At 41.7% G+C, this 12,379-nt stretch overlaps 1 protein-coding gene across 3 annotated transcripts in view; it reads right to left on the reverse strand.

Annotated features, from left to right (window-relative positions):
- PEPD (peptidase D) overlaps positions 1–12,379 on the reverse strand; it is a 119,154-nt gene that overhangs the window by 76,324 nt on the left and 30,451 nt on the right. For all 3 annotated transcript variants that reach the window (XM_044760356.2, XM_070498803.1, XM_044760355.2), the window contains exon 7: positions 1,517–1,561. In XM_044760356.2, the coding sequence (XP_044616291.2) occupies positions 1,517–1,561 (45 nt within the window). The remainder of the gene's footprint in view (positions 1–1,516; positions 1,562–12,379) is intronic.

The raw sequence follows: 12,379 nt of genomic DNA on the forward strand, positions 1-12,379 counted from the left end.
CTGGAAGGACACAACCCCCAGCCTCACAGAGTATGTGGCCATGCCGGGCACTGGGCCAGGTGGCCCAAAGAGCCAGGCTGGCCTGCCTGCCCACCAGCTACCCTAATGGTCAGTATCGATGCCTGTCGACAGCCCTCAGGTCATCAACTCTGGCCCAGCCTCTTTGACTGACACCTGCCTCAAACTCAACTTAGCCCAAACAAGTCCCCCAATCTGCCACAGCACCTGCCTCTCCCAGCCGTCCCCATGTTGGTAACACACCACCCAGCTGCTCAGGATAAAAATCCAGAGTCACCTTCAACTCCACCCTCCACTCGGCCGTCACAGCGGGTTCCTCCCAGGAGCACCTCCCCTGACTGCCGCTTACTCTCAGTTCTGTCACACCATGCCACCTGGACCCTGCAGCAGCCTAACTGGCAACCTGTTCCCCCTCTTGCTCTACAACTGAGTCTCCAGCCTAAGGCCAACATGGCTTTTAAACACGCAAACCTGATCCTACCATTCTCCTGCTTAAATCCTTCAAAGGTTTCCCATGGTTCCCATTTCTCTCAAGCTGATCCCACGCTGACTTAGCCTGTCTCTCCCATGGCCCTCAGGTGCCGCTTCCCCAGGGTGTGGCGCTACTGCGGCTATACAAAGCCACCCCCTTTCTCTTGTCTCCCCAGCCTCTGAACAAGTGGTCCCTCGGTCTGGATCATTCTCTCTTCTTCCCCACTCTGCGCTTCTTTCAGCCTCACCAGCACACTCATATTGTCCTTCCGGTCACAGTGTTCCTAAGCTCCAAGCCTACGTGAGTGAGATCTCCCAACCAGACAGGGACACTTCACCAAGTGGCCTTAGGCTCAGAGGTGAGGAGTCCACACACCTCCCAGTCAGGGGATGATGTGGCACAGGCTCTGCCTCACCTCCCTTCTACATTCAGAATAAGTGCAGCAAATAAAAAATGTCCTGGTGGTATCCAAGAGCAACTTGACAGCTCAGGGAAAAAGTAGTGGCCCATTCGAGTTGGGGGGCCACTTCCAGGGTGCACAGAGGCGGTGCCCGACCTGAGAAAGCCGGCTGTGCTCAGGCAGGGGCTGCTCGCATCAGCAAGGGGAGAAAGCAGGCAACAGAAGAACATGCGCAATGTGATGCCCACTAGTCAAGTCCCAGGCGTGATTCGTGAAAAACAGGTTTACCCTTCCAGTAATAGGATTATGTATGATGTTTATTTTTACTCTCTTCACTATCCACTTTAACTGAGCTATATGAGTTTGGCTTACTCATGGTAGGATTTTTTAAAAGACTCCTAAATAAAGGAAAAGATAAGAGAAATTTAAGTGACTCATGCCCTTTTGGAAAAACAGACCAACTGACAAACAAAAACAAAACAAAACAGAAGAGGCTGAGAGAAGAGGTTCTGGGGACCACCTTGTCTGAGGGGCTTGCTGAGAAGAAGGGGGCAGGAACAGCAGGATCTCTGACCTCCCTGAGCTGAGCACAATCAACAGCCAAGGGGACCACAGGCCATACTCACCACTCCACAATCTCCGGATGAAGAATGGTGTTGTTGACATTGAACCTAGAGAGAGAAAACAAATCAAGCCCATTAGTTCAATGGTCTATTATCCCCCAGCAAGAAATACCTAATCAAGACATGCCAAGAGAGGGGCTTAACCAGAGAATGTCCTCAACTTTAGCCTCATGAGTCCCTGGCCCACAGAAGGCCCACAGTTCACTTCCTGCGGCAGACTTGTCAGCCTGGGCCACATCCTCTAAGCGCAGTCAGTTGGAGAACAAGCTGCTTGGCTGCAAAACCCCACCTCCACCCTTGCTAGGCAGACAGCAGAGTCTCTTCCATCAAGTGTACCAACATATATATAAGGGGAGTCCCAGAAGAAACACATAGAGAGAAAGGAGCAGAGGAATACGTGAAAAAAGTATGGCCGAAAAGTGCACCAAATTAATGAAAAAGATTCACCTATACATTCATAAAGCTCAATGAGCTCCAAGTAGGGTAAATTCAAAGAGAATCCACATCTAGACATATCATAATCAAACTGTCAAAAGACAAGGAGAAAATCCTGAAAGCAGCAAAAGAAATTCATCAGATACAAGGGATCCTCAATAAGATTAATGGCTGAATTCTCCTCAGAAACTACAGAGGCCAGAAGGCAGTGGGATAATGTATTCAAAGCACTAAAAGAAAAAAATCTGTCAACTAAGATTGTATATCCAGCAAAGCGATGCTTCAAAAATGAAAGAGAAATTAAAACAATCCCAGATAAACGAAAACTGAGAGAATTCATCACAAGAAGACCTATCCTACAATCCTATGAGAAATACTAAAGGGACTCTTTCAGGCTGTAGTGAAAGGACACTGGAGAGTAACTCATATCCACATGAAGAAAAAGGGCACTGGTAAAGGTGACCACATGGGTAACTATAAAGACAGTGTAAATGTATTTTTTGTTTGTAACTCCTTTTTTCCCCCAATCTGACTTAAAAGACACCTGCATAAAGCATTAATTGTAAATCTGTGTTGATCAGCACAAAATGTATAAAGCTGCGATCTGTATATAACAACAGCACAAAGGAGTTGGGGAATAGAGCCACACAGCAGCAAAATCTTTGTATATTATTGAAGTCAAGTTGATACTAATGCAAACTAGATTGTTACAAGCTGAAGAGGTCATCTGTAATCCCCTGGGTAACCACTAAGAAAATGAATAAAGCATATAGAAAATGAAGTGAGGAACAATCAAAACTACCTGCTACACAAAAAATCAACTAAATACAAAAGAAGGTAGTAATGGAGAAACTGAGGAACAAAAGCACTATAACAAACAAAATGGTGGGAGGAAGTCCTTGCTTATCAGTAATTACTTTAGATGTAAATGGATTAGATTCTCTAATTAAAAGGAAGAGATTAGCACAATGGATGAAAAAAAATATGACCCAACTATATGCTCTAAAGAGACACATTTTAGATTCACAGTCACAAATAAGTTGAAAATGAAAAGATGGGGAAAGATATATGATGCAAACAGAAACCAAAAGGGAGCTAGAATAGCTCTCATAACATCAGACAAAAAAAAACTTAAGATAAAAAGTTTTACTAAAGACAAAGAAAGACATTTTCTATTGATAAAAGGATCAATTTGGGAAGAAGATAGAATAATCATAAACATAGCACCAAACAACAGAGCCCCAAGATATATGAATCAAAAACTGACAGAATTGGAGAAGAAATGGACAATTCAACAACAATAGTTGGAGACTTCAATACTCCACTTGTAGTAATGGATAGAACAACCAGATGGAAAATCAACAAGGAAACAGAAGGCTCGAACAACACTATAACCAACTAGACCTAACACACATCTCTAGAATACGCCACTCAGCAACAGCAGAACACCCATTTTCTCAAGTGCACATGGAACATTCTCCAGAACAGACCATATGTTAGGCCAAAAACAAGCCCCAATAAATTTAAAAGACTTATAATCACAGTATGTATGTCCTCTGACCACTGTGGAATGAAATTAGAAATCAATAACAAAAGAAAAACAGGAAAATTCACAAATATGTGGAAATTAAATAATGGACCCTTAAATAACCAATGCATCAATGAAGAAATCACAAGGGAAGCTAAAAATACTCTGAGATGAATGGAAACAAAAACACAACATACCAAAACTTAGGATGCAGCTAAAGCAGTGCTTATAGGGAAATTTATAGCTGAAAATGCCTATATTAAAAAAGAAGAAAGCTATTTCAAATCAATGACTTAGCCTTCTACCTTAAGAAACTAGAAAAAGAAAAGCAAACTAAACCCAAGGAAAGTAGAAGGAACAAAATAATAAAGATCAGAACAGAAACAAATGAAACAGACAAGAGAAAAACAATAGAGAAAATCAACAAAATCAAAACTTGGTTCTTTGAAAAGATCAACAAAACTGACAAAGCTTTACCTAGACTGACCAAGAAACAAAGAGCAGGCTCAAATTACTTAAATCAGCAGTGAAAGAGGGGACACTACTACTGACTTAACAGAAACAGAAACAATTGTAAGGGGCTATGATGAACAGCTGTATGGCAACAAATTAGATACGCAAGATGAAATGGACAAATTCCTAAAGACACAAACTACCAAAACTGACACAAGAAATAAAAAATCTGAGCAGACCTATAACAAGTAAAGAGACTGAATCAGTAATCAAAAACTTATCACAAAGAAAAGCCCAAGACCAAATGTCTTCAGTGGTTAATTCTACCAAATGTTTAAAGAAGAATTAACACAAATCCTTCATAAACTCTTACAAAAGGTAGAAGAGGAAGGAACACTTTCTAACTCATTCTATGATGTTCCTATTACCCTGATACCTAAAGCAGACAAAGACATCACAAGAAAACTGCAACAAAAATCTCTAATGAACACAGACACAAAACAATCTTCAACAAGATACTAGCAAACAGAATCCATCAACATATAAAAAGGATACACACACCACGACCAAGTGGGATTTATCCCAGGAATATAAAGTTACTTCAACATACAAAAATAATCAATGTAATATACCATATTAATAGAATATAGGACAAAACCATATAGATGTAGAAAAAGCATCTTACAAAACCCAACACCTTTTCATGATAAAAAACTCAATGAACTAGGAGGAGAAGGGAACTTCCTCAACCTGATAAAGGGTATCTACAAAAAACCCATAACTAACGTCATACTTAATGGTCAAAGGCTAAGAGCTTTCTCCTAAGATGAGGAACAAGGCAAGGATGTCGTCTCTCTCCACTTCTATTCAACATTGTACTAGAGGGTCTAGCCAGAGCAATCAGCCAAGAAAAAGAAATACAAGGCATCCACATTGGAAGTGAAGAAGCAAAAAAACCAATCTTTGTTTTCAGATGACGTGATCTTGTAGAAAATCTGTAAGCAATCCACAGGAAAAAAACTATTAGAGCTGGTAAACAAGTTTAGCAAGTTCACAGGACATATGATCAACATACAAAAATCAATTCCATTTCTATACACTAGCAATAAACAGTCCGGAAATAAAATTAAGAAAACAATTCCATTTACAATAGCATCAAAAAGAATAAAATACTTAGGAATACATTTAACAAAAGAAGTTCAAGAATTATACACTGAAGATTACAAAACATCACCTAAAAAAAATCAAGAAGATCTACATAAAAGGAAAAATATCCCGTGTTCATGGACTAAAAGACAATATTGTTAGGATGAGAATACTCCCCAAATTGATCTACAGATTTTTTTTTTAAAGATTTTAATTTTCCTTTTTCTCCCCAAAGCCCCCCAGTACATAGTTGTGTATTTTAGTTGTGGGTCCTTCCAGTTGTGGCATGCAGGATGCCGCCTCAGCATGGCCTGATGAGCAGTGCCATGTCCGTGCCCAGGATCTGAACCAGCAAAACCCTGGGCCGCCAAAACAGAGCACGTGAACTTAACCACTCAGCCACGGCGCCGGCCCCTGATCTACAGATTTAATGCAATTTCTTTCTATCAGAACCCTAGCTGGCTTCTTTACAGAAATCGACAAGTTGATCCTAACATTTATACAGAAATTCAAAGGACTGAGAATAGCCAAAACAATCTTGAAAAAGAGAAACAAAGTTGGAGGACTGACATTATCTGCTTTAAAAATTTCGTATACAGCTACAGTCATAAGACAGTGTGGTACTGGCATAAGAGTAAACATATAGATAAATGGAATAAAATTAAGAGTCCAAAAATAAATGCAACATTTATGGTCAATTAACTTTTTTTACTATGGTAAAATACACATAACACAAAAATTTGCCATTATCTTTTTTTTTTTTTTGCTGAGGAAGATACACCCTGAGCTAACATCTATTGCCAATCTTCCTCTTTTTGCTGAGGAAGATTTACTCTGAGCTAATATCTGTTGCCAATCTTCCTCTTTTTGTATGTGAGCTGCTGCGACAGCATGGCCACCGACAGACGAGTGGTATAGGTCCGTGCCTGGGAACTGAACCCAGGTCACCAAAGCGGAGTGCGCCGAACTTAACCACTAGGCCACCAGGGCTGGCCCCATTTTAACCATTTTTAAGCATACAGTTCAGTGGCATTAAGTACATTTACACTGTTGTGCAACTGACAGCATTACCCGTCTCCATAATGTTCTATCTCACACTGAAACTCACAGCCGTTAAACAATAACTCCCGTTCCTGCCTCTTCTCAGCCACTAGTAACACTGTTCTGTTCTATGTCTCTGTGAATTTTACCACTTTATTTTAGGTGTCACATACAAGTAGAATTATACAATATTTGTCCTTGATCAACTGACTTTTGACAAAGGTGCCAAGAAAATGCAACAGGGAAAAAGACAGTCTTTTCAACAAATGTGCTGAAACAACTGGATATCCACATGGAAAAGAATGGAGTTGGGTCTCCACCTAACACCAAATACAAAAATTAACTCAAACTAGATCAAAGACCCAAATCTAAGAGCTAAAACTATAAAACTCTTAGAAAACATGAGTGTAAATCTTTATGGCCTTGGAACAAGTGATGATTTCCTAGATAATGACACCTAAAGCACAAGAAACCAAAGAAAAAACGACCGGACTTCATCAAAATTAAAAACTCTTGGCTATCAAAGGATACTTCAAGAAAGTGAAAGGAGCTGAGGGCATACAATGGAGAAAAGAAAGTCTTTTCAACAAATGGTGCTGGGAAAACTGGAAAACCACATGTAAAAGAATGAAAATCGACCATTCTTTTTCACCATTCACCAAAATAAACTCAAAACGGATCAAAGACCTAAAGGTGAGACCTGAAACCATAAGGCTTTTAAAAGAAAATGTAGGCAGTACACTCGTTGACATCAGTATTAAAAGGATCTTTTCAGACACCATGTCTTCTCAGACAAGGGAAACAATAGAAAGAATAAACAAATGGGACTTCATCAGACTAAAGAGCTCCTTCAAGGCAAAGGAAAACAGGATGGAAACAAAAAAACAACCCACTAACTGGGAAAAAATATTTGCAAGTCATACATCCAACAAAGGCTTAATATCCATAATATATAAAGAGCTCACACAACTCAACAATAAAAAATCAAACAACCTGATCAAAAAATGGGCAGGAGACATGAACAGACATTTCTCCAAAGAAGATATACGGATGGCCAATAGGCACATGAAAAGATGTTCATCATCGCTGATCATCAGGGAAATGCAAATCAAAGCTACACTAAGATATGACCTTACACCCATTAGAATGACAAAAATAACTAAAACAAATAGTAACAAATGTTGGAGAGGTTGTGAAGAAAACGGAACCCTCATACACTGCTAGTGGGAATGCAAACTGGTGCAGCCACTGTGGAAAACAGTATGGAGATTCCTCAAAAAATTAAAAATTGAACTACCATACGATCCAGCTATCCCGCTACTGGGTATCTATTCAAGAGCTTGAAGTCAGCAATTCCAAAAGTCCCATGCACCCCTATGTTCATTGCAGCATTATTTACAATAGCCAAGACGTGGAAGCAACCTAAGTGCCCATCAATAGATGACTGGATAAAGAAGATGTGGCACATATATACAATGGAATGTTACTCAGCCATAAAAAAGAACAAAATCGTCCCATTTGCAACAACACGGATGGACCTTGAGGGAATTATGTTAAGTGAAAGAAGCCAGATAGAGAGGGACAATCTCTGTATGACTCCACTCATATGAGGAATTTAAAAATGTGGACTAAGAGAACAGATTAGTGGCTACCAGGGGAAAGGGGGGGTGGGGGGTGGGCACAAAGGGTGAAGTGGTGCACCTATAACATGACTGACAGACAATAATGTACAACTGAAATTACACAAGATTGTAACCTATCATTAACTCACTAAAAATTAGATTAAAAATAAAAAAAGAGGGGGGCCGGCCAGGCGGCACAGTGGTTAAGTTCACACACTCCGCTTCTCGGCCGCCTGGAGTTCACTGGTTCAGATCCCGGGTGCGGACACGGCACTGCTTGGCACACCATGCTGTGGTAGGCGGCCCACATATAAAGTAGAGGAAGATGGGCACGGATGTTAGCTCAGGGCCAGTCTTCCTCAGCAAAAAGAGGAGGACTGGCAGTAGCTAGCTCAGGGCTAATCTTCCTCAAAAGATAAATAAATAAATAAAAAATAAAAAATAAGAAAAACAAAGTGAAAGTGAAAAGACAACTCACAGAATGGAAGAAAACTTCTGCCAACCATACAGGTCTAGTATCCAGACTATATAAAGAACTCACACCACAACAATAAAAACACAAATAACCCAATTTAAAAATGGACAGAGGAGGGGCCAGACTGGTGGCGCAGCAAAGTTTGCACGCTCCGCTTTGGTGGCCTGGCGTTCACTGGTTCAGATCCTAGGTAGACCTACCTAGGCTAGACCTATGCACCACTTATCAAGCCATGCTATGGTGGCATCCCACATATAAAATAGAGGAAGATGGGCACAGATGTTAGCTCAGGGCCAGTCTTCCTCAGCAAAAAGAAAAGAAACAAGCAAACGATCTGAACAGTCATTTCTCCAAAGGAGATACACAAATGGCAGATAACCACAAGGAAAATGTTCTACATCATCAGCCATCAGGAAAATGCAAATAAAAATCACAAGGAGATACTACTTCACAGCCCTCGGATGGCTATAATAAAAATGACAGAAAAGGGAGCTCCTCTCTACTTGCTAGAAGGGATGTTGCCCAATTCATGAATCATTTAATGAGCCAAGTAGATCCTTAAAAAAAAAAAAGGTAACGACAGGCGTTGGCAAGGATGTGGAGAAACTGGAACCCTCATACTTCGCTGGTGGGAATGTAAACTAGTGCAGCCACTCTGGAAAATAGTTGACAGTTCCTCAAAAAGTTTAACACAGAGTTTCCGTGTGACCCAGAAATTCCATTCCTAGGTGTATACTCAAGGGAACTGAGAGCCTATGTTCACACAAAAACACTGACATCAATGTCCATGGCAGCATTATTCAAACAGCTAAAAGGTGGAAGCAACCCAAGTGCCCATCAACTGATGAATGAACAAACATAGTGTGGCATATATCCAGAGACTGGAATATTTTTCAGCCATAAAAATAAGCAAAGTACACATTTATGCTACAACACGGAGGAATTCTGAAAACACGCTAAGTGAACAACGCCAGATAAAAAGGCCACACATTGCGTGCTTCCACTTACACCAAACGCTAGAGTGGGCAAATCCAGAGAGACAGAAAGCAGATTATGGTGGCCAGGGCCAGGGCAATGGGAGTGACTGCTGATGGGTACAGGTTTCTTTCTGGGTGATGAAAATATTCTAAAATGGATTGTGATGATGCTTGCACAAATCTGTAAACATACAAAAAACACTTAGCTGTACAGTTTAAGGGGGTCAGTTGCAAGGTATGTGAATTATATCCCAGTAAAGCTGTTTTTAAAAACTTATTGAATTATGCACATAATGAATTTTATTAATGAATTTTATAATCTGTAAATTTTAGTCCAATAAAGTTGATTTATAAAAATTGACAGAATGAAAAGGAGAAATAGATAAAGCCACAAAAATAGTTTGAGATTCTCACATACCTCTTGTGGTGACAGAACAGGCTAACAGAGAAATCAGGAAAGATGCAGAAGACGCGAACAATACAGTAAACCACCTTGACTCAGTGGACGCAGGCAGAACACTGCAGCCAACAACGGCAGGATCCACGCTGCCTTCAAGTACGCACGAAACACACATAATGATCACAGGCTGGACGTTTCAATAAATTTCAAAGGGTTGAAATACAGAGAATGTTCCCTGATTACACTAGAAGTAAACAAGAAATCAGTAACAGAAAGAAAACTATAAAATCCAAAATTGTTTGGAAATTAAGCAACAGACTTCTAAATATCCACTGTTAAAGAAAAAATAATTAAATTAGAAAATAAAAACATGAGGGGCTGGCCCTGTGGCCGAGTGGTTAAGTTCGCGCGCTCCGCTGCAGGTGGCCCAGTGTTTCGTTGGTTCGAATCCTGGGCACGGACATGGCCCTGCTCATCAAACCACGCTGAGGCAGTGTCCCACATGCCACAACTAGAAAGGACCCACAACGAAGAATATACAACTATGTACTGGGGGGCTTTGGGGAGAAAAAGGAAAAAAATAAAATCTTTAAAAAAAAAAAGAAAAGAAAAACACGAAATGATCATCACCAGTGAAATGCAGTTAAAGCAATGCTTAGAAGAAAACTTACAGCTCTAAATGTATATAGTAGAAAAGAGCAGCACTGAAAATCAATGATCTAAGCTTCTATCCTCAAAATGCCCCTTTCTTCTTTCTCAAGAACCTAGAGAAAGAATAAATAAAGCCTAGAGAAATTAGAAGGGTATTTAAAAGAGCAGAAATCGATGAAATAGAAAGCAAACATACAATGGAGGAGAATCTACAAAGCCAACAGTTGTTCTTTGATTAGATGAACATAATTGAAAAGGGGACTCCAGGAGACAAAAGGCTCACGCTGGGCCACGTCCCTGACACTCTTGTGTCACATGTGACCCAGAGCTCAGGTTATCGGTGAGAGAGCTGGGGCAGCACGACACGGCCCAGCACGAAGCACAGGCCTCAGCAGAGAAGCCCCGGCAGCCTTCAACCCTCTGGACTCTAAGCCCTGTGCCGTCTCAGGTCAGGACGTTACACACAGTGCACGAGGCTTGCGACCAACCAGGGACTCTCCATGGTGTTTGGAAACCCCTATCTAATGCACCCCCACTCCTGACTGGAGGAGGGACAGGGAGGGGAGAGAAGACAGAGGCGGCGTTAGCAAGCTGAGCGAACCCCAGATCTCCAAAGCTCGCGGGATTCCTAACTAAACAAACGAGACTACTTAATTCAAAGTCAACTGAGATGTTGCAGCATCGAAGATGTACTTGTGAAAAATATCAGAGACCAGACAGCCAACGAGCTTCCGCGTGGGGGACAGGCAGCAGATGACACAAATCAAGATGACAACACAGACTGTCTCTCGTTCCGCCAAATGTCGCTTTGACGTTAGGAAATGCAACGGCCTATCTCCTAGGCAGCCGAACACGGCAGTAAACTTTCACTTTACACAATGTACGTATGAATACACACATGCACCCACGCATGCACGAGCAGCAAAATGACCCAGCACACAGACACAGATGAGAAATACACAGACACACACACGCAGGCACACACTTAGAAAAGAGGCACACACACACAGACGTGTGTACAACAGAACACACTCAGAAACAAAACAGATGCACACAGATGTGTATTCACAGACACACACATACACACAAAAACACAGTCAGACACACATAACTCAGTGACATGTAGACGCACGCAGACATACAAACACACCCAGACAGGCATACACTTAGACTAACACACAAAGATCCACAACCAAATATACACACGTACAGAAAGACAAAGACGCACACAAATGCACACTCAGACACAAAAACACTCAGAGAAACACACTCAGACACACACAGAAGCATCCAAAAGACATTCCCCACGTGGACAAGATTTAACTCAAGGTAATGAAATTTCGATATTCCTTGCTTTCAACTCTGTGCTGCTGTTCTCTACAATGAGCGTGTAATAATTGTATGACAATACAGCCCACCAGAGCCTGTGAGGGTGGGGAGCATCCTGGAAGCAGAGGATGGTTCCCCGGTGGGCTCCACCTGCGGGCTGGCGGATGAAAGGTGAGTAGTGTGGGCTCACCCATCCCCCGCCCTGCCCCGCCCCGCCCCCGGCCTCTTCCCTGCAGGTTCTCACCCACAGAGGGAGGCGAGGCTGGCCCTTGCGGGGGGGGGGGGGGGGGGGGGGGGCTGGGCCAGTTCCTGTCCCTTCAGGAACCCTTGCTCGTGAAGATTCCATGGGCCACAATTAGAAGTTCAACCCTAAATATTAACTTGATACCTAAGTTAACACTAACCAGAAAGCCCTGGTCCCCACACCACAGACTGGCATTCTGTTGTAATCATCAGGTTTTAATAATGTCCCTCTACTTACTGGGTTTAAAAATTCACATCTATGAATATTAATATTTTTGCATTAATAATCCCCAAATTCAGCAATTTCATATTTAACTGCTTATTTAAATGGAATTAATATGTAACCAATTGTCTTCAAATATGCAAGGCAATTTAAGTAAATGCCAAAAGATAAGAAATACGCTTATTCTGAATAACCAGCTGACGTAGAAGATCGACCATGTTTCTCTGTCAGAAGTCATGGAACACAGCCCTCTGTACTCCCTGCCCCCCACCCCCCAGGGCCCTGGGCACAGACTCCACCCGCCTTGGAGGGAACTGTCTCAGGCCAGGAAGCTACCCCCATA

Source organism: Equus asinus, chromosome 26 (assembly GCF_041296235.1).
Source record: "Equus asinus isolate D_3611 breed Donkey chromosome 26, EquAss-T2T_v2, whole genome shotgun sequence".
NCBI lineage: Eukaryota > Metazoa > Chordata > Mammalia > Perissodactyla > Equidae > Equus > Equus asinus.